The sequence below is a fragment of the Drosophila suzukii genome, chromosome 3 (assembly GCF_043229965.1).
Source record: "Drosophila suzukii chromosome 3, CBGP_Dsuzu_IsoJpt1.0, whole genome shotgun sequence".
NCBI lineage: Eukaryota > Metazoa > Arthropoda > Insecta > Diptera > Drosophilidae > Drosophila > Drosophila suzukii.
The window spans coordinates 91,950,697-91,978,447 of NC_092082.1; the positions used below are offsets into that span (position 1 = coordinate 91,950,697).

Genomic DNA, 27,751 nt, shown 5'->3' on the forward strand with positions numbered 1-27,751 from the left:
CCCTGATGGATGCATTATTCAGCAAACTCTATTAACATTTACGAACACTCGATGGCAGGCGCTGCTAACGGGGCGGTAAATGGTAAATGTTTAACGAAGTTTGCTTCGAAAAACTATAAAGCCCAATTAATAACAATTTGGCGAGCAAAGTTTGTCCAATCTGGGTCCATTGTTGGCGGTGCAGCTGGGCAGCTGGACCCACTTCCAACCGATGATGATTATGGGGCCAGCTCTTCATCTGCCGGAATTTAAGGCCCGGCGTAAAGGTGACCAACCGACCACGTCGCCCGGCAGCTGGCCCTTCTTCGATTTACCTTTGTGTTTTATTACGCCACTGGGAGCCATACGGCAGAAAGTAAAAGCCATTTAAAAGCCAAAACTTTTGCAGCGCCAGCAACTCTCGACATGTGGGCTCGTCCTTTGTATCCTTGTAGCCAGCGAAAGTTTGCAGAGCGGGACACACTTCCGCATTTATGGCGAGTTCCAGGCTGCCGGACTTTTGTTTTTTCCCCCGTCCACGATGCATTAAGCCGCAAATAGAGGGCGGAAGTGGCAGTACGGGGGTTTAAGGACTAGAGTCCCCCCATATCTCATTTCGAATTCCGCGAGTGTCCGTCCTCCTGTTTGCTCTGCTTAAAGGTTCTTTTTTCTATCCGAGGCATAACTCTGCACTCAAGTGCACTTCGGGGCCAGAAATCCCAGCCCCCAGTCACGTACTCCTGCATTTCAATTACAGCAGATACCACACGCCCCACTAAATCAATAATCAATACATTATTCCGCGCAATTAAGGCAGCGGGAGCTGTGTTGCTTTTGTTGGCGATGCATAATTACATAGTGTGCAATTGAAAAATGCATGAGCCTTAATTGATAAACAAATGCATGCATTATCCGAGTGTAACAGCTTTTTTGCAATTTGTTCGACATGATAGAGCAATTAAAGACATTTAATAAATTTTGCATCGGGGTGAGATGTGCATTGTGATAATTGGCGGTGATATGCGGTTATGAGTGGGGCAATCATTTGCATGAGTCTCTTTCGGGATTCTTCACGCTTGCCAAATCAGCGGGAATTAATTTAATTAGGGGTATGAGTTTTGACAAACAAATTAGCCTACATTCATATTGTTAATCAAAAAGGCATTCGGAAAAAAATGTAAATATAAAAACAATAAAATATTTAACCACATGTTATGTTATGAAATCCAGATAATTGTTTGCCATCTTTTTTGTAGGCTTGAAATTCGGCTAGCGACATCATTAAATCATATAAAATGATGATGGAGTTAGTTCATCATCCAGCTAATCCACACGAACTGATCATTTACGCTCCCATCATCGGGGAATCGCTATTCGTAATTGAATTTGTCGTGCTTTGAATGCCTCTGATGGGTCCAATCTAATTATTTGCCGTACGACTCTCCCCCGACAACATAATCCCACGGATGTCCCACGCCCATCCTCCCCCGTAAATCCCACATCCGTATACCCGACTAATAATGCAAGGGCTGAGGCACATTATCCGCTGCGGCACTTTTTAAAATTGACTCAGGGAGCAGCTACAGCTCGAGTTCGAGTCCACATCCTTTGTTGTTCGACCAGACAAATGCTTTTAGGAGCGGCACGAATTCCGCCCAAGGGCTGGCGTCCTTTCCTTGGGCCAGCTACTTTCCCCGAAAATAAAAAAAACCAAAGAAGGGATGGGGAAAAGTATGTCGCCAGAGGAAAAGCGAAATTGGGGGTGGGGAAACAGAAAGAAAAGCGGGGAAAACTTGTTTTCGCCTGGCCAGCAGAGAGGCGTTCGCAAGTTGGCCACTTTCGTGTGACAAGACAGGACATTTCATTGCGGCAACTGTGTTGCTTTTATTGTCCTTACCGCACTCCAAACTCCGGCCGGACATTCTGCCAGCTGCGTGCCACAAAGTTTGCGGCACATGTATTATTTCTGGCGACAAAAGTCTGAAATAGCTTGAAATGCATTAAAATAATTCAAGTACCATTTGTGCAGTGGTCAAGGCTGAGTGAACACCTGCCACTCTGCAGGTCGAATATCTGCGAATATCTTGGAGAAAGCACAGCCCAACTGACTGGGTGACTTGGTGACTTTTTCCTCAGTCCCTGTGGACTCTGGGGCACAACAAGGCAAACATCACGTATACGCAACGTGTGCCAGCAAGGCGTTCAAGTGCACCCAGTGTTTGGTTTGGGTCGTGTGTGTAGTAGTGTGTGTAGTATAGAACTACATATATATTATATGTGGCGTGTAGCTGGGGTCCTAAAACTTGTGCCTGCTGCGTTTTTGGAGGATGTCACGCCAGCGAACTGGTGACCTTTTAAAGCAGCGCCGCCGCCTTCGCCGGCAATTTAGCAAACACTTCCGCTCGCCCATGTCCTTGTGGTGGGCTGGTGTGGGTGGTGGTCTGGCTGTCCTGGGTGTCCTGCCGTCCTGGTGTCCTGGTGTCCCGACCCACGCACTGTGTTTCCCTCCGCCTCTGACACGCCCCGAAGGCCTTTGGATGTTGGCTGTGCAGCAAGACACAGTAGCGAAAAATGTGCACTCACCGAAAAAGTAACCATCATTTGAAATTATAACAAAAATATTGGAGGGGATGTTAATTTTAAATTTGGTTAACAGAAATGCTTAAATTCTTAACTTACTTTTATTAAACAAAACCATTAATGTAATAAACAAAAGAATTAGAATTAGACATACGGTTAGAAGTACATAAGTTCCTTAAAGACATTTTTCATTGAAAGCTTGTTCAACTGAACATTAGTACCCAATAAGTACCCATATTTTTCTGAGTGCACATCCCTATGATTCTGATTCGATCCGGACTGCATTTCTTTCCCATCCGCCGGCGTCACCTATTCCTCGTCAGCTGCTGCCATTTGGCATTCCCGCTTTGAGCTGGTCACTCGATTTCTGGGCTCGCCTGAAGTGCCGTTTACCCATCTGGGACTGGGATCGGAATGGAGGAGTGAAAGCGTATATAGAAGTGGGGGAAGTCCATGTAAGTGAGTGACAAGCGGACTGAGGCCCTAAGCCAGATAGGTTGTCTATGTCCTGCGGACGGTTCATTTCTCGTCGCATCGATCTGCGCCAATTCCCCCTGAAATGCCCCTGTTTTACGCTTTTTCTTACAAAGTAGCGGGGTTGCGGGTATCTTTCGCCCAGTTAAGTTGTTTTCTGCTGTCCCATCTGGAATTTGCATGTCTGTTCGTTGACATTTTGCCGTTCTGCAGCTGCTGCGGCTTCTTTGTCAGCTTCTTATTTATGCATTTGTATCTTTGTCCCTAGTTTTGTATCTCGGTATCCATTGTCTGGTTTGCGGTTTTGTGGTGGGGTGGCAGAAAAAGGGATGGCAAGGGATCTGCGGTTCAAATCCCCGGATTGCCAGCTCATTACAATGAAGTGCGACCACAGGAGTGGAGCCCCGAAAAAACAATTGCAAACGGGGCACATTAAGTGCAGTTCACGCTGCGCCGGCTAATGAGCTAAAGTACTTCTACCCACTTTTCCACAGGCGTTTATCTAACTTTCCACATTTTCGCATTTATAATGCTAATTCAGCAAGTTGATTACATGGCAGGATGCCGGGCGTCCAGGATGCCGGATTATAAAATACAACATTGTGCTGCGGAAATGGCACAAAAAGCAACGGAGGCCCAGACCTCAGATAGTTTTCCATCCACATCCCCACTCGCCGATCCCAAAAACACTTTGCTTTAATGTGCATTTTGGTGGCAATTATGAGCGCATCAGCAGACCGACGGGGAGCACTTTTCGGCCAATCTTCTGCTGCTCTGCAGTCTGCCACTTGTAATTTGCATGGCGGACGAGCATATTCTGCGGCCAAATGACCCACACTGGCCTTTATTTATGCTTTCCAGTTTTCAGTGCACTTCCTCACAGCTCCCGAATAAAGTGCCCGGGTCGTGGGTGTTCCAAAAAGCGGACAACTTTTATTTACACTCACTAGGAATTTTGAATCTCCTATAGAAGTGCTTAACATTGTGCAACGTAGAATGGTGAAGTCGGAATGATTCATCCTTAATGGCGACGTTTTTTACTGCATACTTTTCGACACCTTCAAGATATGTTTAAAAATGTAAGTAATGTAATGTAACAGTTGCTTCAATTTATTTATATCTATTCGTAGTTTTATTATCCATCATACATTTTGAATAAAAGCTTTTTTTATGTGGTTTTTCAGCTCTTTGGGACTCAAACTAATTTTGTAAAAAAATAAATTCCTTTTTAATTATTATATCGCATAAATGTGATTGTTAAATTAAGTAGGATTTACTATTAAGACCTGGCTAAATTCTATTTAGATACAATTTCCATTGATTGCAAGCTTATGGGATTATTTAAAGGCATGCAAGTTGCATTGTTTCATAGAATTTGTATGTGTATGAATATAACTCATGCGGTTATTCGAGCTTATAAGCCCAGTATGTGGCCGAAGATAATGCTCAATAATTAAACTGGTGAATCCGATTCCAGGAACTAGCCCAACCAGCCCATTATGAGATCCAGGATTGCCACATGGGCTTGGTTGCGGGTATGTTGTGTTCTCCGCCTAGTTTGTTTGCATTTCAAATTTGGCGTGCTGCATAATTTACAATTTTAATCCATCAGCGAAAGCCCAACAACACGGCTGCATACATATTTAGCCATCGCCTAGTATTTTCGTTGGCCAAAACCAGCTGCCAACTGATACGCCAGCTGAAAGCAACATCTGCACAGTGAGAAAGGTCCCTGTAATCGAATACTCCTAATTAAATTTAAAAAAAATTTACAATTGATAATGTTCACAATTTAAAAGAAAAACAAGGAAGAACGCTATAGTCGAGTACCTCGACTATCAGATACCCGTTACTCAGCTATATGGAGATATGCAAGCAGCAAAGTATACAGATTTAAGCGTTATGGGCGTTAGAGTGGGCGTGGCAAATTTTTTTTTGGATCAATCGATAGGTATCGACGAGACCAATACATTTCAGTTAAAATTTTTTATCTAGCATGAAAATTGTGGGCGTCACAGGTTTTCGCGGTTTGTGGGCGTTAAAGTGGGCGTGGCAAACTTTTTTTTGGGTCAATCGATAGGTATTGATGAGAACAATACACTTCAGTTAAAATTTTTATTCTAGCATCAAAACTGTAGGAGCCACAGTTTTGGGCGGTTTGTGGGCGTTAGAGTGGGCGTGGCACTGTGCCGAAACAAACTTGCGCTGCGTAAGAAGCTCAGGAATCTTTACGCCAAATCTCAATAGCCTAGCTCCCATAGTTTCCGAGATCTCAGCGTTCATCCGGACGGACAGACAGACGGACAGACGGACAGACGGACAGACGGACAGACGGACATGGCTAGATCGACTCGGCTAGTGATCCTGATCAAGAATATATATACTTTGTGGGGTCGGAAACGCTTCCTTCTGCCTGTTACATACTTTCCGACGAATCTAGTATACCCTTTTACTCTACGAGTAACGGGTATAATCACAAGACCTTTAAATTAAATTAAAGACGATGCCTAAAAGTATGCAGTAAAAAAGTAAAGTCGTCTTATAAGATGAATTTGTGGATTAAAAATATATTGTTGCATACTTTTAAACACCTTCTTAAAGGACAATTTCAAATTTCAAATGTAGAGTGAGTTACCATTTAGTTTTCTTGCAGTGCATTCACTTTACTCCCACTCAAACTGCTGCATTTTTCATGTTTAATTTCAGTTAGTGCCTGCCTGCCAGCCGAAAACTCGAAACCTTTTGGCGCCCATCCAGATCCGGTGTGTGAGTGTGTTTAGGTGTTTTTGTTTGGCAATTGTTTGGAGTGTGTGTTTGCAACACAGACCGCCACACACGGACCTCTATTTGCCATGGTCGTGTCAGCCTAACGCTTCTGTCAATTGGCCCGAAACTATGCTCTGTACTCCGCCATTTCGTATGCCGTTGGTGATTCTCGATGGCAACCGAAACTGGCCAACATGCTGAGAGGTATGTTTACCATGGAGACTCCCCTAATTGGCCCACAACTCCTCAACTGGTCTAATATGTGTCCTCCTTCGAGCTTCTAATGAGTAGCAAACATTTAACATATCAAAAAAGTTTCGGTTGACAACGAGTTTTTAAACTTTTAAGCCATCCATTTTAAATATTATTTTCTGCAGACTCTCCCAGTGGACCAGACACATACCAAAATGTAAGTCCCACAGCCCCAGAGACAAAAAACTAAAACCTGAAGTCTCAAGTTCCGACTCAAGTGGAATTTTCCAACCACCCATCCCGTCTCACACTCTCAGACAACATAAATAAGCAGGCATGAGTTGCCTTTAAGTGAAATTCAATAACGCATAAAATTCCAGGGCACAAAGACCTCCATGCGAGTACACATATATTCATATATTCGTGGGAAGTGGGTGGATTTTGGGTGATAGTGCGCTCAGGCTCCCCATAATAGTGCAGGGGAATTTTGCATATTACAAATCATTGTTTGGCTCAAGTGCAGGCACTGAAAGAAATACATATATGAAACATTTCGTTCGGAAATGGTCATAATATTTTTTAATTTTCTAGGTTTTTGAACTATTTAGCCAACTACCAATGCAACCAAATAATTTAAAGCTATATAAGATGAAGTTTCATATCCCAGAGATGGTCTATTCCCTACGTTTTTTTCTGTGCAGCCCCTGGCTTTACAAGTTGGCTACAAAATTGTCGAGTAAGCGCATTGGAAGCCTTATAAATTTTTGAGTACCAAAGGCTGACATTGCTAACTCGGTTATGAATTCCCATTTACTTTTGCATTAAATCCTGGCCAAATATGCAAAACACATTTGCCAGCTGCAGAATTGAAGGCGGGAAACCGAAAGGAAAATGGAAACTTCACCCTCGATAAGTCAACAAGTCGTCGCTGTTTTTCGCTAAGACAAATTAAATTTATAAACAAATGGCGCACAGCAAACAGAAGTTGTTCTGGCGAAAAAGTTAAGCATCGTGCATTTGCGAAAGCCCCGGGGTTTCGTGTAACAACCACAGGATCCAAAGGACGAACTCGAACAGGAGCAACAAGCAAATGCCAGTTATTATTCTTGCCGCTTTTTTCGTGTATTTGGGGTTTTTTCGCATCAACCAAAACTGTTGAGGGGGCGAGGAACCAAAAAAAGAAGCGCCGCCTTTAAAAATGTTTCACTTAAGCAGGGAAGCTGCTCGCGAGCCCCAATAAAAACAAAATGTGTACACGACAAACAAACATAAAGTTAGGAGCTCGTTAAATTACGCCAAGGGGTAAAAATATGCGAACATGCTTTCACTTTTACAGCTGCCATCATTCGTAACTGTGGGTATCTGAATAATGTGAGTTGTCAAGAGATACATCCCCCCTGCGATTCCAATATCCTTCCTAGTTCCGCCCACTCATCCCCAGATAGGTTAAGTGCGCCGCCAGCTATTCCCAAACATATATTTTATAATCCCGGCTGAAGTCGGCCCACAGCACGTGATGCCATAAAGTCGGTCGAACGCAGGAGCGACTTAGCATAAGCCTGGCTTGCGGCATTTCCCAGTTTCCCAGCTTCCCATTTTCCAGTCGGTGCAAATCCCCGCCACTTCTGGCTTTCTGTATCCGGGCTTTATGTATAGGTAAAGGGTCTACCAAGTTGCCGACTCATTGGAGCGCAAATTTTCAAGGAAAACGGAGGACGCGTTCGGGCGCAAAAGGCGCGAAAATCTGATTTGAGAATGGACCAAACCGCAAAACCGAAAGCCATGGTAAGATATGTGTATGTACATGCGCGGAAAATAAAGGAAAACATTTAGGCCTTTAACCTTTTAAATTCCTTGTTCCACAAAAATATTTAGACATTTCAGTTACCTGAGCTAAAGATGGGATAATCTATTGCAGTCGTATTGAACTTTTTGCTTTTGAGCTTATAAATTTACATTTTTTAAAATAGAAACAAAATATCAATAATAAATACAGCAGGCAATAAATATACCCCAATCAATTTATGTTCTTTTAAAGCTGCTCTCGAAAAAATCCAATTGCAACTCATAATGATTGATTGGCTGCCCAAGTTCGGCAAGGCCAACTACATTCTATAAATAACCGAAAAGGACGAGAAAAGAAGCGATTGCAACTCGAACATTCGTATTAATCGCTTCGCCCGAAAAGAAAGTTTATCAATTCCACCAGGGACGGGGAAAAAGCGCTCATGCCCAGCGCCATATTAAAAAGTGCCCCAATTCATTTATGTGTACATATTTCGCTTCTTTTTGGAACAACATCAATAACCGATGAGATGCCATAAATCCAGGGGCATTCACTTTATGTGGGTCCTGTGGTAACACGGTAACTATAACGATTTCAGCAACCCCACAATAACCCATAAGCCACAACCTGGTCACGCAATCTGGCAGGGCCGGAAAAAAAACCAGGGTAAAGTTGTCAAGGAAGCACTTTAATTTCCTTGATATATGCCCGATGCGATAAGTTCCACCTGACAATGCGAGCATATCTATTATTAAGATCTGGCATCTGTGAGAGCCTTTTGCAATGAGCAGGAACACATGCCGATGGCCGCAAAAAGGAGCAGGTTCTAAGCCTCAGTTAAGGTCATTAACATAAACAACTCTGCAGGCGTTGCTGCCCAGAAAACCCACAAGTAGATACACTTTTCAAAAAATAATATGATACTCGCGTTGATTGTGTTTTGTGAGGAGTTGAATAACTCCCCACAAATAGAAGCAGCAGCAGATGGCCGGCCGCTTACCAGATACGCGGCGAATTTGCGTAGTAACGGCGCGGCGGGAAGAACGAGAGAGTTTGGAGACCAAGGGTGGAGATCGAGAGAGTTTGGAGACCAATAAAGGAGAGCGAGAGAGATTGGAGACCAAGGATGGAGAGCGAGAGAGTTTGGAGACCAATGAAGGAGAGCGAGAGAGATTGGAGACCAAGGCTGGAGATCGAGAGAGAATGGAGACTTCGCGGGCAGAGCAAGAGTGCCGTATGCAGAAGAGGATAACGGAACTCCACGGGACTTTGGACTCTCCCGTGAACTTTGGACCGGGAGAGGAAGTGCCACATCTCGGCAGTGGAGCGGCACACAGGCGTGCCACAAGCGGCACGGGAATCAGCGGAACGGCAGCAATGGGCAGAACATCTATTGGAAGCGGGATATAAAGGACAAGTGGGTCATCCAGGAGGCACGAACTTTGGACCCAGAGTGGAGAGATCCAGCGGGCCGTGCGCAAAAGGGAAATAACGGTGCTTGGAGGCCCTATATAAGGCCGCAGAGCGCTGGCAGCTGGATCAGTCGATCAAGAGGAGTCAAGCCTTCAAGATCAGTCAAAGTACCAAGTGAGCAATCAGTCAAGCAAGTAATCTACGAGGGAGCTACAACCAAGCGAGTCGTCGGAAGCAGCGCCGTGGGAAGCATAGAAGGAGCAAGATCGCCACGTCGAGACGTTCGGGATTAGGACATCAGGAATCTCCGAATTGAGACACAGGTGGCTGAGTTCTGAAAGGCATCACGCGGCTAAGTCAAGGCGTTTGTTTTCTAACTTTGTCACGACCACACCCTGGCGAGTCGCCCGGCGGGTCTGTCAGAGACAAGCAAAAGAGTCCTACGACGAAGAGCCGTCAGCTTGGGGAGGAAAGTTGTCTGCGACCCAGCGTACCTTGCCCGACCAAGCAGGACCTGGCGTGACGGACGAGCGGTAGATCGATTTGTGGTTTCGAAAGGCGTCAGCCTGGAGAGCCCTGCGATTACCGGCGAAGTTCCCGAGCAGCGACCGCACAGCTCCCCGAGCGCCAGAACAACGAGATACTGGCCAGAAGACAGCGCAGAGGACATCGACAGCGACGCCAGCAGACATTTCCGGCAGCCACGTTACCATCGCCGCGCGGAGCTCATTGGGGAGCGCAGGAGCGTCGCGGACGTCACGCATTAGGGTGAAGCCGGGTGGAACGTTCGTCTGCGCTAGGCGTAAAGCGAAGTGAACCGCTAGGCAGTCTTGACTGTCAGCGCGAACTAAGCAAGAACCTAGCGGGACCGTCCGGGACAGAGCAAGGGACAGTATTGCCTCGAAAGGCGTCAGCCTGGAGAGCAAGGCTTGTTCACCCTAGTCTGAGAACGGTGACGCTTCCCTAAGCCCACAAGGCCGAATTCTCTGCGGGTCTAAGGCGCGACAAGCGACCCCGAGGCAACGCGTCGGCAAGCAAGCAGAGGCGGCCACCACGAGCGTCCCGAGACCCAGGATCCAGAGGAGGACGAGTCAACGCGTCGAGAAGCCAGAAGGAGGAGCACCAGCAGCCGGCGGAACCAGAACAAGGAGACACAGAAACCAGCATAGCCACACACCCGCTGTACCAATACCACGAGAATAAATCCCACTGTTACCATTTGAACACTTTGTTTTCTCACTGATCTACGGGCAATCACGTCATATAAATTTGGTGGGACGAACACACAATCTTCTGAGCTAGCCGCACGAATCTCGTAGCGAGCAGACATACAAAATCAGTTCGTTACATCTGGCGCCCAACGTGATTGTCCCAACAGTGAGAACAGCACAGTAAAAATGGGAAAGAAGTGGATTTACCGCCTCAAGAAGGAAGACTTCGCCCATGTCGCACAGAGGCTCAATGTCGCCCTGGAGGGCAGGCTAGACGACATGAGGAAGGCACTATCGGAATACTACTCCGAAACAGAGAATGATCCACAACTCGCCGACATCTGGGCCGAGCTGGAGGCAACATACTACGACAGAGCCGGCCCAAGCATTACGCTAACGAACGCTGAAGGGGACAACTTTGTGGCAAGCCTGAGCATTGACAACATGCAAAAAGAGGCCCACAGGAGAGAATCAAGCCAAGAAAAGAAAGCAGCAGCGCTAACCCCGAGACCAAGCCAGTCGGACTATGCAAAGGTCGCTAAACAGGTCCGTGAATGGTCGTTCAGGTTCGACGGGGCGGAAAAACCATTCGAGTTCCTGGAGCAAGTAGAATGGTCCGCCAACACGTACGGTTTGGAGCTCGATATGATCCCTCGAGCGATGCCGGAGCTGCTAAAAGGAAGGGCTTTGAAATGGTTCATCGCCAACAATAAGCAGTGGAGAACTTGGGCAGAATTCATTGAAAGTTTCCACACATATTTCCTGCCAAGAGATTTCTTCACCAGGCTGGCGGACCAGGTCCGGCAAAGGAAGCAAGGCTTCAGCGAGTCGTTCAAGGACTACATGATCGACATGCAGACGATGGTGAGGCCACTTAATTACTCCGCTAAAGAGACCCTAAGGATCATCAAGGAGAACTGCACCCCAAGCCTACGAATGTTCTTAAGAGCATACAAAGTGTCGGACCTGGACACGCTAATGATCCTAGCAGACGAGTACGAAGAACTTGAGAAGGAACGGGAAGTCTTCGCACAGGAGAACAAGTTCTCAAAGACAAAGTCGGCGTCACCAACACAGGTGACATGCAGGAGATGCGAGGAGGAAGATAACCAGGACACACGAGGAAACGACCAACGGTCACCACCACACCAAGCCAGACGACAGCAGGCAACAGACGCACCACGCGGAGGCCATTGGGCACCACCCCCACAGCAACAGAGACAGCCAAACAATACCTTGTGGAGGCCGCCAAGCAACACACAGAGGCCACAAGAGGCCACCCATATCACAGACCCGCAGGAGGCCTGTCGGAAATGCGGTGGGAACGGACACTGGGCTAGAGGATGTCGTAACCAGCGGCTGCTGTTTTGCTGGATATGCGGCAAGGTTGGTGTTAGGAGCGTCGATTGCTGCCAACGATCGGGAAATGGCCAGCGATCTCAGCCGCAGAGAGGCGAGCGGGGATCGCACAATGCCACCTCTCCAAACTAACGGGCGAGCTAATCGAGGAGGAGCAGCAGTTGTCCGCAGCTGTGATGATTGGTGGGAAAAGCTACAAAGCCACAATCGACACCGGAGCAACGGCAAGCTTCGTTAGCGAAGAATTGGCGGACAATATTGCTGCTCTAGGAAAGATTACAAGGACGAGACGGCAAGTTAGGTTGGCAGATGGAAGGTGCGGCGGAATTAATGCGCAGCTCGAGGTGGAGGTCAAATTCGGCAACAAACAAGTGACCATGAGCCTGTTGATTTTACCCGGGGTAGTGGATCCATTAGTGTTGGGATGGAACTTCCTGAAACAAGTCGGAACCGAGATAAGGTGTGCTGGACACGAAATAATAATACCAGCCAGGAACCGACACAATGGATGGCTCGAGGAGAAGCTATCAGTAGCAGTCGTTCAAGAAGTAAACGAGTTGGACGATACTACAGCGTTCCTTGAAACAGAGCTGGCAGACTTCAGCACAATGTCGGGAACATCGAATATGGCAGAACACCAGATCAAAATGAAGGACGACAAGCCAATCAAGCAGAGATACTACCCAAAGAACCCAAAAATTCAAGGGGAAATCAACGCAAAGGTGGACGAGCTTCTCCAAATGGGGTTCATAGAGCATTCAAAGAGCCCATACAGCTCCCCCATCGTGATGGTGAAAAAGAAGACAGGCAAGTGGAGACTGTGTGTCGACTTCAGGCAGATCAACGCGAAGTCAGTGAAGGATGCCTACCCAATGCCCCGCATAAACTACATCCTAGATCAACTAAGAGAAGCGCGGTACATCAGCAGTTTGGACCTGAAGGATGGATACTGGCAGATCCCACTAGAAGAAAGTAGCAGGCAATATACAGCATTTACGGTACCAGGCAAAGGTCTGTTTCAGTGGAGGGTAATGCCGTTCGGACTTCACTCGGCGTCGGCAACGTTTCAGCGAGTCTTGGACCAAGTAATTGGCCCCGAGATGTCACCTCACGCATTCGCTTACCAGGATGACATAATAGTGATCGGTCGCACGCTGGAAGAACACAAAAGAAACCTGAAGGAAGTGTTCCGGCGTCTAAAGGAGGCAAATCTGAGGCTGAATCCAGAAAAATGCCAATTCTTCAAAAAGGAGCTGCTGTACCTGGGTCATCGAGTGACTAGCGAGGGAATAGGAACAGATCCAGAAAAAGTAGCCGCCATAGCCGAACTAGAACCGCCATCGACTGTCAAAGAGCTCCGGCAATACCTAGGAGTAGCGTCGTGGTACCGCCGGTTTGTACCAGATTTTTCCAGAATCGTCAAACCCCTGAACGACCTGCTGCGCAAAGGCAGTAAGTGGGAGTGGACACCAGAGCACCAGATGGCGTTTGAGGAGGTTAAGGCAAGACTCGTGGCAGATCCAGTGCTAGCATGCCCGGACTTCAGTAGAACTTTCGTCCTGCAAACAGACGCCAGCGACTACGGCATCGGAGCGATACTGACCCAGGACACCGAAAAGGGCGAAAGAGTAATCTCCTACTCGAGCAGAACACTGAACGGCGCGGAGAAGAACTACTCGACAACGGAGAAGGAGTGCTTGGCGATCGTCTGGGCGATCCGGAAGCTCAGGCCATATCTGGAAGGTTACCACTTTAAGGTAGTAACCGACCACATGGCCCTGAAGTGGCTCAACAGCATCGAAAGCCCTTCAGGAAGGATCGCCAGATGGGCCCTGGAGCTACAACAGTACGACTTTGAGATAGCGTACAGAAAGGGTCAGCTAAACGTGGTGGCCGACGCATTATCAAGACAACCACTACCGGAAACACTACGAGGTTTAAAGGAGGCATCGGCAACTACAGCTTCAGGAGGGTGCAGCTGGATCAAGGACATGGGCGAAAGGATAAGAACCCAACCGCAGAAGTACCCGGACTATGTTATGGATGGTGAGACACTGTACAGAAACATACCTCACCGAGCAGGCAGTGAAGACGTCGCGTCATGGAAGATGTGCGTCCCGAAGTCACTACGAGAAACAGTGTTGAGGGAAAACCACGACGCACCGTCCGCGGGACACGTAGGAAGCCGAAGGACAATTGCACGGTTGGCAGCCCGATACTACTGGCCAGGCATGCATAGAGACGCCCGAGCCCACGTACGAAAATGCGAGATTTGCATGCGGTTTAAGCCCAATCAGATGCAGGCGGCTGGGAAGATGTTGACCCAAGTGCCGGAGGAACCATGGGCAACGGTATGTGCAGACTTCGTTGGACCCCTACCAAGATCTAAGCACGGGAATCAAATGCTGCTGGTCATGATAGACAGGTTTTCGAAATGGACGGAACTGGTGCCCCTACGCAGTGCGACGGCAGAGTCGCTCAAAAAGGCATTTAGGGAGCGCATAATCGCAAGGTACGGGGTCCCGAAGGTGGTCATAACGGACAATGGAGTACAGTTTGCAAGCCGCATATTTAAAAATTTCCTGGCTGAGATGGGTATCAGTCAACAATTCACCGCGCCATACACACCACAAGAGAATCCAACCGAACGAGCAAACAGAACGGTCAAGACCATGATTGCCCAGTTCGCAGGGCAGGACCAGAGAAACTGGGACGAGAAGTGGCCGGAGATTATGCTAGCAGTGAACACGAGCACATCGGAATCCACTGGCCATACACCGGCGTTTCTTACCCAGGGAAGGGAACCACGTCTACCCAGCAGCCTATATGATAAGGAAACCCTAGGCACTGGACGAGCTACGGAGACCCCTGAGGAAAATGCCAACAAACTAAAAGAGGTATTCGAGATCGTGCGGCGAAATATGGAAAAGGCGTCCCAGGACCAAGCCAGACACTACAATCTGAGAAGGAGGCAATGGTCACCAGCGGTGGGCGACATAGTGTGGGCCAAGGAACATCACCTGTCCAAAGCGGCCGAAGGATTCGCTGCAAAACTAGCCCCGAGGTACGATGGCCCTTACCAGGTTGTAGATTTCGTCTCTCCAGTGATCTGCAAAATTCGCCACACACAGTCGAAGAAAGAAAAGACAGTTCACGTTGGCGAGCTCAAGCAACAAGTAAACGAGCAGACAGCAGAAACATCAGATGTCTAACAACGGGTACGAGGCGGCAGGATTAGGCGTCAGGCCGAAGCGAGAGTCATCCATACGCCACACGGAAAGGACACTCAGGATAGAACAAGGACAGGGATAAGGATCACACGTTGATCCAGACTGCGAGGCCACAGGATTAGGCGTCAGGCCGAAGCGAGAGTCATCCACACGCCACGCAGAAAGGTCAACCATAAGGGTAGGGCACAAGGACGTGGATAGGGATGGATGGTGATCCCGACCGCAAGGCAACAGGATTCAGCGTCGGGCAGTTGCCAGAGTCATCCGCGATAACGCCAGGCGGAAGGGACACTTACAAAACGGCACAAGGATACGGGTAACGTAGAAGAGAGTATGCGCGGAAGGAGACAAGCAACACAAGACGCGCATTCCAGACATACACCGCAGCATCCGGAGATTCTATACGGAATGCGCCGGACGAGCTCGACTAGTTGTTACCCGAGGAAAAGGGGAGGACGGTGCAGAATCAGATCTACACCGTAGCCAGCTGGTCACAAAAAAAAAAAAAAAAAACAGAAACACGCACCACACCAACAGTTGACTAAAAACAAGAAAGGGGACGGGGCATGCATGGGCCGCACCAGCAACCTGAAATGTAAAGGGGGCTTAATGCAGGAAGCAGAAAGACATCATAAATACTTACCGGCTGTCATGGTTGCGAAGCGAATGCGAAGTCCTCTCCGCAACCGCTCTCAAAAGCTGCCGATGTGGAGTCAGATGCTGCCAACAGAGGACGAGTGAAGGGCGAGAGAGGACGAAAGGATGAGAAAGGAGTGAAGGAAATGCAAAAGAAACTTACCTATGAATTTCATAGTATGAAAGTTGCAAAATCACCACGAGCCAGGGAAGGGGGCGCCTCGATAGGCGATCGATTGGCACTGGACGATAGTGCGATCGATGGGCACACGACAATGGAAATATCGGCCAAGGTGGAAGTATCGCAACGAGCAGGTGGCAACGCCGCACCGTCGATAGCGAATAAATATCGATCACGCACGAATGGTGTGACCAGGCGGAGGAAACATGGAAAGGAGTGAGACGCAGCAATGAGCAGCGAGCTGGGGATCGATAGCCCAGGAGTATCGATGTCCCAGTGGGAACACAGGAAATATCGGCGCGGGAGATTTAAAGTTGCTACGAGGAGGATGACCCCGCTGTAGAAACTCAAGGGAGTTAAGGGCGTCGAGGGAGCATCGAGGGAGCAACGAGGGAGCGCCGCGGGAATCAAAAGGACTCAAAGGCTAGGATAAGCAAGGAAACGCCGGAGAGTAGGAACCAGTCTTAAATGTTTCCCGAAGTAAGGGGGGAATGTGAGGAGTTGAATAACTCCCCACAAATAGAAGCAGCAGCAGATGGCCGGCCGCTTACCAGATACGCGGCGAATTTGCGTAGTAACGGCGCGGCGGGAAGAACGAGAGAGTTTGGAGACCAAGGGTGGAGATCGAGAGAGTTTGGAGACCAATAAAGGAGAGCGAGAGAGATTGGAGACCAAGGATGGAGAGCGAGAGAGTTTGGAGACCAATGAAGGAGAGCGAGAGAGATTGGAGACCAAGGCTGGAGATCGAGAGAGAATGGAGACTTCGCGGGCAGAGCAAGAGTGCCGTATGCAGAAGAGGATAACGGAACTCCACGGGACTTTGGACTCTCCCGTGAACTTTGGACCGGGAGAGGAAGTGCCACATCTCGGCAGTGGAGCGGCACACAGGCGTGCCACAAGCGGCACGGGAATCAGCGGAACGGCAGCAATGGGCAGAACATCTATTGGAAGCGGGATATAAAGGACAAGTGGGTCATCCAGGAGGCACGAACTTTGGACCCAGAGTGGAGAGATCCAGCGGGCCGTGCGCAAAAGGGAAATAACGGTGCTTGGAGGCCCTATATAAGGCCGCAGAGCGCTGGCAGCTGGATCAGTCGATCAAGAGGAGTCAAGCCTTCAAGATCAGTCAAAGTACCAAGTGAGCAATCAGTCAAGCAAGTAATCTACGAGGGAGCTACAACCAAGCGAGTCGTCGGAAGCAGCGCCGTGGGAAGCATAGAAGGAGCAAGATCGCCACGTCGAGACGTTCGGGATTAGGACATCAGGAATCTCCGAATTGAGACACAGGTGGCTGAGTTCTGAAAGGCATCACGCGGCTAAGTCAAGGCGTTTGTTTTCTAACTTTGTCACGACCACACCCTGGCGAGTCGCCCGGCGGGTCTGTCAGAGACAAGCAAAAGAGTCCTACGACGAAGAGCCGTCAGCTTGGGGAGGAAAGTTGTCTGCGACCCAGCGTACCTTGCCCGACCAAGCAGGACCTGGCGTGACGGACGAGCGGTAGATCGATTTGTGGTTTCGAAAGGCGTCAGCCTGGAGAGCCCTGCGATTACCGGCGAAGTTCCCGAGCAGCGACCGCACAGCTCCCCGAGCGCCAGAACAACGAGATACTGGCCAGAAGACAGCGCAGAGGACATCGACAGCGACGCCAGCAGACATTTCCGGCAGCCACGTTACCATCGCCGCGCGGAGCTCATTGGGGAGCGCAGGAGCGTCGCGGACGTCACGCATTAGGGTGAAGCCGGGTGGAACGTTCGTCTGCGCTAGGCGTAAAGCGAAGTGAACCGCTAGGCAGTCTTGACTGTCAGCGCGAACTAAGCAAGAACCTAGCGGGACCGTCCGGGACAGAGCAAGGGACAGTATTGCCTCGAAAGGCGTCAGCCTGGAGAGCAAGGCTTGTTCACCCTAGTCTGAGAACGGTGACGCTTCCCTAAGCCCACAAGGCCGAATTCTCTGCGGGTCTAAGGCGCGACAAGCGACCCCGAGGCAACGCGTCGGCAAGCAAGCAGAGGCGGCCACCACGAGCGTCCCGAGACCCAGGATCCAGAGGAGGACGAGTCAACGCGTCGAGAAGCCAGAAGGAGGAGCACCAGCAGCCGGCGGAACCAGAACAAGGAGACACAGAAACCAGCATAGCCACACACCCGCTGTACCAATACCACGAGAATAAATCCCACTGTTACCATTTGAACACTTTGTTTTCTCACTGATCTACGGGCAATCACGTCATATAAATTTGGTGGGACGAACACACAATCTTCTGAGCTAGCCGCACGAATCTCGTAGCGAGCAGACATACAAAATCAGTTCGTTACAGTTTTTATAATAACTTATGTACCTACATAAGAAATTACTTGAATAAAATGATCTCATCAATCAGAACAAAGCCGCCGTCTTGCAAATACATATTTGCAATTTTCAATATCAATTTAACATTTTTCAATGATAAAAATTGTGCGTTGTTGTTGATCTACATATGCAATAAAATGTATAAATATAAAATGTATTTGTTTTTTATTTGTGTACCACTAAAAGGCTCTGCCAGCAGAATCAGAACCTCTCAAAAACAAAGAACCCGTGTCTAAAAAGATGCATAAATCATGGGGCGACCTGCCTGGAACCGAAATGGAAACCGAAAAAACAGGGGATCACGATGTCAGCAAATGGCAAAACTGTCATTTTCTAAAGAATTTAATTGACAGTGCAAAGTCATAAATTATATGGCATGGGCATGCCAGAGATGGGCGAACAGGAAGCGAATCCTGCGGCATTAGGGCTAATTGTGGGGATGCCCGTGCCACTTGGCAAAACAAAGAAAGAAGGTCCTTGATCCCGGGGAAACACGTGTGTGACCGGGCGTGCGTGAAAGCAAAAACATTTCTATTTGGTTTGCTAATAAATTAATGATACACTCGTCGGGGCGCAGCCCCCGAAAATCTCGGCAGGAATTGCGAGAGGACGATTCTGTGACAAACACTTTGGCGACACTAGCACGCGAGGCAATTTATAGCCCAGAAGGACATTAAAGGAGGCACCATCGGCCGTGTGACGAATTCAGGATGTGTGTGTCCTTTCCAGGATGAGGAGAGGCGTCACTGGGACTGGCCCAAATAAAATACCCGGCCAAATCATTTATCTTTCGGCCATTGTGGAAGTGCCTAGCCAACACTGGCAGATGTAAACACTCCACTGGATCATAAGACTAAGCTGGCGAAAGCCCCGAAAACATTATTGGGAAATCGTTAAGGTGGAACAAAAAGGATAGCAAATCATGACAGAACATTTAAAGAATCTCTTTAGGCAAAACTTAAACTTGTTAACTTTATAAAGACTCCTTGTGTTTCCTGACATCTGATTTAAAAGTAGACTCCTTCTCAAAATTATTTTTCACACTTTACACTTTGACAAAGCTGACAAAATTGAAATTAAATTCTTTCCTGCATTTGTTTACCTTTTTTTATATATTGCACCAAATTAAATCTGCGATGGAAAATCAAAGTAGTGGGCTCACCCAGCGTACTTGGCGTCGAATTTTGGAGCGCCTGGCGCCATTAAAAGGATGCGAGGTGGCCCAGAGGAAGATAAGCTGGTATCGTGGACTCTCCCAATCCCAGTTGGCGGCAGCCAATCGATTATCGGATCTCCTGAGGGGCAATATGGACAAGAAGACGGCCTCGGAGGTGGCTAAGCTCATGGTGCGACTGGGATTGCATCCTACTCCGCCGTGGAAATCCCTTCGCCAGGTGATCGAACTCAGTCGGGGTAATGATCTGGCCTTCCTCTGGTTCCTCATGGAAATGTGCTACAAGACCCCGAATCACGGCGAGACCTATAGTGTCAACGAGCAGATCATAATGTCGACCATCTTCCGTTTGGACTTGCACCCCACTCTCAGGGAACTGGATCGCTGGCTCCCCCTGCCACATTCCTGCCAATCGGATAGGGATAAAGCCGAGTTCCTAAGACGGAGAAGTCAAAGACTAAAAAAAGAAAAGGAAGAGGAACGCCAGAAGGAGATGGCCAGAAAGGAAAAGCTCACAACACCTCTATCGCCCTACTTTCAGGAACCCAATATTGCCGGAAAAACCCGACACGATCGCAGGATGCTCTCCGATCATCCCGATACTCCAGCATTTTTCTTCGACATGGACGAAGAACCCATCGAAACTGGTCTGTGGTCCCGCTGGTTTGGTAGCTACACTCTAGACGAGGCCCAGCGAGTGGGTAAATCCATCATATTCCAGGAGTTAAACAGCATTTTTGAGTCCTTCAAGGCGGCCTCATTGCCACCGCAGGATGTGGAGTCCTTGTGCACCCATCATCAGTACATTCGGGAGATGGAAAGGTCCCTGAAGATCCAACTGGAGCGGATGAAGCAGAGAAAGTACGAAGAGCTCATAAACGTCAGAAATCGACTGGAAGAAAGACGGAGAAAGCGGGTGATTCAGGAGCTGGAAGAAAGTAGCGCCTGTTACTTGAAGCGTTTCCAGGAAATGGCTGCCAGGGCCAGATTGGCCTCCACCAGGAAGCAACTCTTTGGAGGGAGTTCCAAGAAGTCATTTAACTTTGATATTCCGAAAAATGAAAACACGTGCGATAATTTTGAGGAAGAAAGGTGCCAAACCTTCGAGGCAGATAGGCAATCACAAAAACCTATTATAAAAAGACGTAGTAGAAAGAGTAGCAGATCCAGTAGTGTGAGAAGGTTACCAAGTGGAGCAGAGTCAAAATCAAAAACCAGGTCAAGATCGAGATCTAGAAGCAGGTCTAGATCTACATCAAAAAATCGAAGAAGAAAGTCCAAGCGAACATCGGATAAGAAGTTTGAAATAGTCGATGAAAAACATCAACGCACTCCACGAAAGGGCAAAAATGAATTCAAGGACATTAAGGTTAAACTATTAAAAAGTGATAGACCCATCATACCAGACTGTCCCGATTTCCAGCCCGAACCTGCTAAGTCCGCCAAGTGCCATATTTACAATCCCCAAGAGGGCTTACCCCAGGAGCGAATCCCAAAACATCGACCCAGTAGCCTGATGCAGTTCCTCAAGCTGTGTGCCATTGAAGAGGATGAGGAGGAGGATTTGGATCCCAAACGGGAACCAAATCCTTCCCCTCCTCCTGCTCAAGAACCCAAGATCCTTCAGCTGGGTCTGCCAGGAACTAATCACTTCAAATTCAACTATCGTGAGTTGTTTGGCTCGCTGCACAGGACTCATTTGGACGACGAAAGGATGCGTCTGAAGGAGGCCTTCGTGCGGGCTATCGACGATGATGTGCAGTACCTCAGTGCGGCTTTGGATGGCGAGGAAGAGGGTTCCCTGGATGCCTTGGTGGATAGGGCAGCCAAGCGGGTTTTCGCCGAGGATGTGAAGACCTTTCACAAGGAACTGGAGAAGTTACAGCGAAAAAGAGATGCAGAAATACGCGAGGAGAACCACAATGATCGGTTGAATTTCGGTCAGGAGTTCTACGATCCCGAAAACATCCCCCTGATGAAGGAGATGCTGCGGTTGGGTCTTGAGAAAGTGGCGCAGGATAAAAGATATGTACTGCCCACCTTGCCTGATGTTCATTCCGTACCCTATCTCATCGAATGGATACGCCTTCGGTATGGGAAACGCTACTCCTACAAAGAAAAGGAAAGAATTTTCGCCACGGATAAAGTGGTCATGGATCAAATAGCATGGCTGATGCGCACCAAATTGGTGAATATACCCTCACTTCCTGGCGGAAATAGCATAAACGACCTGGCCAAACTGAGGAAGATAAGCCAAATACACAGGGAACATCACACCAATAGGTTCCTGGAAGCCATTATGGAGGCGGAAAGGGTCTTCTATGGGGCCATGAAACCACAACTCTGTAATCTGGCCACGGAGTCCACCTTTTTGGCCTACCTGCCCTCCCACTTCCACGATTTAGGCTTTACTGTCAATACTCAGAACGGAGAAATGGATGTTTTCCATTAACTGGCATAACTGGTGGCATAAAGATAACTTTTCCAGGAAGAAATGTAGTTTTACTTAGTTGCAGTTGGGTAATTACTTGTCCAACGCAAATCATCGCTTTTAATTGTGATTTGGGTTCAGTTGGGATTAGTAATTCGTGGAACAGTTTAAAGCAAAAAAAGCATGATGACTATTGTACATTTTCTAGCTAGAGGTCTACTTCGTATCGATTGGGGGAAACATACATCGAAAGAAATAGTTAGTTGAAGTGATCTAGAATTTATTTTCGAATAATTGTTTTTATTTAATGTTCAAAATGGTATATGAGTTGCCTTTGAGATACCTAACCCATTTGACGCACATCCATATATGGCCATGGCTTGTGCCTGCCATTTTGAACCTGCACAGTACGTTATGCATCGACGCATTTCCGGTTCCGCTGATGGGCATGCATTTGGCCAAGTCGTTTTCCCTGGGGGGACTTGCAAATGGGCTGTTCAGAAGGCACACGACCATAAAGGTAAACCTGCACGTTTGTGGGTGAATTATTAAAGCCGCCTTCTGGGCTTCTGGCCTTCTGCCTTCTGGCCAACTGACGAAGGACTTTTGACCGGAATCTTGTAACGAACACACTCTATGAGCGTTGTCCACCCTAACACCTCTGTCTACGCTTTGACCGGCCTGCTCAGGGAGATGGGTGTGGGTTTGTGTTAAGATGAAACAAGAGTGTCACAGAACTAACAATAGTAGACAGAGAGACGGTAACGATACGGATTTTTAACCCATCGGCTAAGATTCGGACGAGAGACTGTACCTAACGAAGACGGAGGCCCAGATGTTATTGGCCACCTTCTATACCCACCCTACCTGTGAAGTCTCATTAGACTCCACCCTTAAAACAACCGCTGCGCTACATCCTCTAAGGTGCCCTCAAAAGATCACAAATTAGATCATCTTAAATTTCATTTAATACGGCAAACACGATAATATGGTTCATGGTTCTTAATACTACAAATCCTAACACTAAAGCCTTAGAACTAAGCGTTCTTTACGCCAAAAGACTCTCTATATGATCGAGTGTCAGTACAAGATTATCAAATAAGAAAAGAAATGGATATTTTGTTTACGTTAAGTTATTACGAAACTGATTACATATTTTATCGATATGCGGCAAGCTTATTCAAAAATTACAGGAAATCACTTAGGCGGATTACGTTAAATTAGATAAGTGCAAACGATTCTTATTTAATATTTATATCAATACGCGAATGTGGAAAAATTACATGTATATATTGGTACCAAAAGTGCGCGGGCTCAGACAAGAATGAATATATATGTAGGAATGTAAATGATTTACGGCTATGCCGTACTTACGAACTCTCCAACGAAGTCAGCAGGCCTGATGACGATCGATGTGCGCTGTAGGATAATTTAATTTAAGTGTATATATGTCATACTATGTCGTAAGCACACACGCAAGTATAAAAGCTAAATAGGAATCGTAAATTAAATTAGAAACTTGTCGTACAAATATTTAGAATAAGAAAATTAAACTACAATTGCTTTAGCGATACAAAAACGAGTTGGCAGTCCCGGCCAAAATTAACTGGAAGCAGAATTGGAACTGAAATTCCAATTGGGATGCGGCGTCCGCCTCCGCTGTCTTGCCCGAATTACGCCGAATCGGCGCCGGTGCGTTTTTCGCCCGAACTGCAACTTGATCTGACTTGTAGATCGTGGTGCGGGCTTGGCAAGGTCAAAACCTCACGCGGGTTGACTGCGGCGATCCTTGAAGCCGCTTATGGTTTGCCGATGATGAAATTAATCCAGGTGTGGCAAAGAAGACAGATTCCTTTCACGCGGTGTGCGGTATAAAAATCCCAAATGGCGATTATGGCCTGGCGCTCAAGAAATGTATGGTTCCGCTGATGAATCGCTGCACGCGGCATCTGCTCCTTGCTGTGCGCAGAGGGAGGGCTGTAAAACTTCCGTCAATTCCGAGAATTTGCACGTGTCTCTGGTCACTGCTGTTTTCCAGGAATTACAATTAGATTTTTCCAATATATCGTCGAATAATCTTACCACCAATATTGGGAGTGATAACAGGTCGTACTGCTCAACCAAAATTCCTAGAATTTCACACGCGGATGTGTGGATGCGGACGGGTTTGAAAATTATAGCACTTTTTGCAGAGAACGAACCGATCTCGGGAGAAGCTTTCGATAAAGAGGAGGAAATCATGGCGTCTAGAGTGGATGTAGGATGCACAAAATCCCCAAAATCCATAAAAATGGTATTTTTGGTATTCTAGCGAGGATCGGATTCTTGCTACTGAAGGGTTGCATCTGGGCTATTTATGTTAATTACCATGGGTAATGTCTTGACTAGGAATGCCAACTTGGCCGAAAATACTGACTCCCACAACCACAGTTTTGATTTTTAGTCCCTGTGACTAATAATAAAAACTGAAAAAGGAGTCAGGAGAAGTCAACGCTTTAAAACTTAGTGCCGCGATAAAATTCTTCGTGGCGGTTACACGCCTTACGCAAAGCTTCCAAAGAAGGGGTGTCAACATGCAGTAACTCAAGTTTCAAGTCTGGCTTAAGATTGTGGCGCACTTCGCTGGCTAACTCACTATCATGCATGGGCTCTCGGAGGGAATTAGCTATGATAAGCATTGCGTCAAGAAAGTCATCAAAACTTTCGTTTGAACCCTGCTTACGACGACGTGTGGCACTTTTTATTTCACGGTCTGATCTCTGATCTGAGTATCTCTCCTTTAAGCGTCTGCATAATACCTGCCAGTTCATGTCATCTACCGACCTATGAACACGCCAGTAAAAAGATAGAGCAGGACCTGCAAATAGCAAATTTGCAAACTGCGACAACAAATCGAAATTTCCGTTTAGGCTTTGTGTAGTGAGACAGTTTACTCGGTATATAAAATCCTCAATTGCGATGTCGTCAGCTGACCCACTGAATTTGATTCGCCAGTTGGAAATCACATTTGAAATTCTGTCAGGACGATCCAAAGAAAGATCGCTGCGATTGCTTCGCACATCCGGAGAGTTCCCAACTCGCTGACTGTTTTGACCTTGATTGTTCTGGAAACCGACTTGTCCTGAATTGTTACGGAATTCGTGCTGCGTATTGTTATCCACAAACGTAGACCTATTCAATTGGCTAAACATCTGAGTCATTTTTTCTGTGATTGTATCTGTCGTGGTTACTTGAAATGTTTTCTGGTTGTCTAACATGCTTTTTTGAAATGCTCGCATTTGATTCGCAAGACTTTGCTGATCTGGGTCTTCGCTTACATCTGAGTCATTGGTTTGCCTATTGTCTTGATGGGGATTCGAGTTGCCATTCTGAGAGACGATAATATTGTTCTGATTATCGGCGTTACGAGACCTAGATCTGGTCATCATTCGATTTAGCATACCGGAATTCGGATTAGATACCGTCTGGGACTGAGAACATGGTTGAGAGCATGTTGGACAAGTGTTGCTATCCTGCAGCCAGTTTTGTAGACAAGCCTTATGAAAGCAATGTTTACAAGCAGTTTCAATTAAATCCAATTCGAAAACTACTGCGTTGCAGAGGGTGCACATCACTGAGTCATCATCACCTAGAGAAACTAGGTTCTCGTTGCTGTGCCTAACCGACATTTTTAAAACCTAACTAAACAACCAACTAATCTCAAAAACTTAAAAAGAGAAATGGAAGATATACGATATGCGATAGAAATATACGATATGCGATAGATATGTACGATATGCGATAGAAGTATACGATAATCATTCAACAATGACAAGACGAGAAAGATCCTTGAAAAATACGGAATGCGGTAGTATCATAAAAATACGAGGGGCTTATCCTGAGGAGTAATGTAGCAGCAGGTTGATTTTCGTTCGATAGGTACTAATTATTAACTGAAAATGTTTGCGGAATTAATTATATAAAAATAGTATTTTGAGGTCTAACCAATCAAAAGAGGGACTAGCCGAATTTTTCCAGCTAGAACAAATCTCGATTTTAATTGGATAGAAGATGTGGTTTGAAAACTGAAAACTTGGTAAAGAACCGACCTTAAATCAGAACTAAAATTCCGAAGTATCAAATAATCAAAATGGAATGTTTTTAACTATAATGTCCGAGTATGACCGAACTGATAGAAAAAACATGTAACAAAAGTATAACATTTCTGCTGGTATGGCTCCGAATCTATCCAGAGTACCATCAAATCCAAGTCAAAAATGAAATACTAACTGAAACTACAATTTTACAAAAATGGATGGATTGAAATATTTTCGGGAAGCTCGGCTGTCAAACGACAGATGCCTGATCAGGCATCGGGCTTGCCCCATTGTTGGGCGCCATTTAATTCTGTAACGAACACACTCTATGAGCGTTGTCCACCCTAACACCTCTGTCTACGCTTTGACCGGCCTGCTCAGGGAGATGGGTGTGGGTTTGTGTTAAGATGAAACAAGAGTGTCACAGAACTAACAATAGTAGACAGAGAGACGGTAACGATACGGATTTTTAACCCATCGGCTAAGATTCGGACGAGAGACTGTACCTAACGAAGACGGAGGCCCAGATGTTATTGGCCACCTTCTATACCCACCCTACCTGTGAAGTCTCATTAGACTCCACCCTTAAAACAACCGCTGCGCTACATCCTCTAAGGTGCCCTCAAAAGATCACAAATTAGATCATCTTAAATTTCATTTAATACGGCAAACACGATAATATGGTTCATGGTTCTTAATACTACAAATCCTAACACTAAAGCCTTAGAACTAAGCGTTCTTTACGCCAAAAGACTCTCTATATGATCGAGTGTCAGTACAAGATTATCAAATAAGAAAAGAAATGGATATTTTGTTTACGTTAAGTTATTACGAAACTGATTACATATTTTATCGATATGCGGCAAGCTTATTCAAAAATTACAGGAAATCACTTAGGCGGATTACGTTAAATTAGATAAGTGCAAACGATTCTTATTTAATATTTATATCAATACGCGAATGTGGAAAAATTACATGTATATATTGGTACCAAAAGTGCGCGGGCTCAGACAAGAATGAATATATATGTAGGAATGTAAATGATTTACGGCTATGCCGTACTTACGAACTCTCCAACGAAGTCAGCAGGCCTGATGACGATCGATGTGCGCTGTAGGATAATTTAATTTAAGTGTATATATGTCATACTATGTCGTAAGCACACACGCAAGTATAAAAGCTAAATAGGAATCGTAAATTAAATTAGAAACTTGTCGTACAAATATTTAGAATAAGAAAATTAAACTACAATTGCTTTAGCGATACAAAAACGAGTTGGCAGTCCCGGCCAAAATTAACTGGAAGCAGAATTGGAACTGAAATTCCAATTGGGATGCGGCGTCCGCCTCCGCTGTCTTGCCCGAATTACGCCGAATCGGCGCCGGTGCGTTTTTCGCCCGAACTGCAACTTGATCTGACTTGTAGATCGTGGTGCGGGCTTGGCAAGGTCAAAACCTCACGCGGGTTGACTGCGGCGATCCTTGAAGCCGCTTATGGTTTGCCGATGATGAAATTAATCCAGGTGTGGCAAAGAAGACAGATTCCTTTCACGCGGTGTGCGGTATAAAAATCCCAAATGGCGATTATGGCCTGGCGCTCAAGAAATGTATGGTTCCGCTGATGAATCGCTGCACGCGGCATCTGCTCCTTGCTGTGCGCAGAGGGAGGGCTGTAAAACTTCCGTCAATTCCGAGAATTTGCACGTGTCTCTGGTCACTGCTGTTTTCCAGGAATTACAATTAGATTTTTCCAATATATCGTCGAATAATCTTACCACCAATATTGGGAGTGATAACAGGTCGTACTGCTCAACCAAAATTCCTAGAATTTCACACGCGGATGTGTGGATGCGGACGGGTTTGAAAATTATAGCACTTTTTGCAGAGAACGAACCGATCTCGGGAGAAGCTTTCGATA

At 46.8% G+C, this 27,751-nt stretch overlaps 2 protein-coding genes across 3 annotated transcripts; one reads left to right on the forward strand and one right to left on the reverse strand.

Annotated features, from left to right (window-relative positions):
• Positions 1-19,185: 19,185 nt before the first annotated feature.
• Positions 19,186-21,816, forward strand: LOC108012149 (trichohyalin). The gene has a single exon (XM_017077441.4). The coding sequence runs from the start codon at positions 19,290-19,292 to the stop codon at positions 21,777-21,779; it is 2,490 nt and encodes an 829-aa protein (XP_016932930.4). The 5' UTR covers positions 19,186-19,289; the 3' UTR covers positions 21,780-21,816.
• Positions 21,817-22,894: 1,078 nt separating this feature from the next.
• Positions 22,895-26,288, reverse strand: LOC136117329 (uncharacterized). 2 transcript variants are annotated; one of them, XM_070996280.1, is made up of 2 exons: positions 23,841-26,288; positions 22,895-23,782 (listed from the first exon to the last, which is right to left on the reverse strand). In XM_070996280.1, exon 1 carries the CDS (start codon positions 25,424-25,426, stop codon positions 24,254-24,256), a length of 1,173 nt encoding a protein of 390 aa, XP_070852381.1. In that variant the 5' UTR covers positions 25,427-26,288; the 3' UTR covers positions 22,895-23,782; positions 23,841-24,253. The 2 variants fall into 2 exon arrangements, with proteins under 2 accessions (XP_070852381.1, XP_070852380.1); XM_070996279.1 differs by having other exon boundaries at positions 22,896-23,785.
• Positions 26,289-27,751: the final 1,463 nt, after the last annotated feature.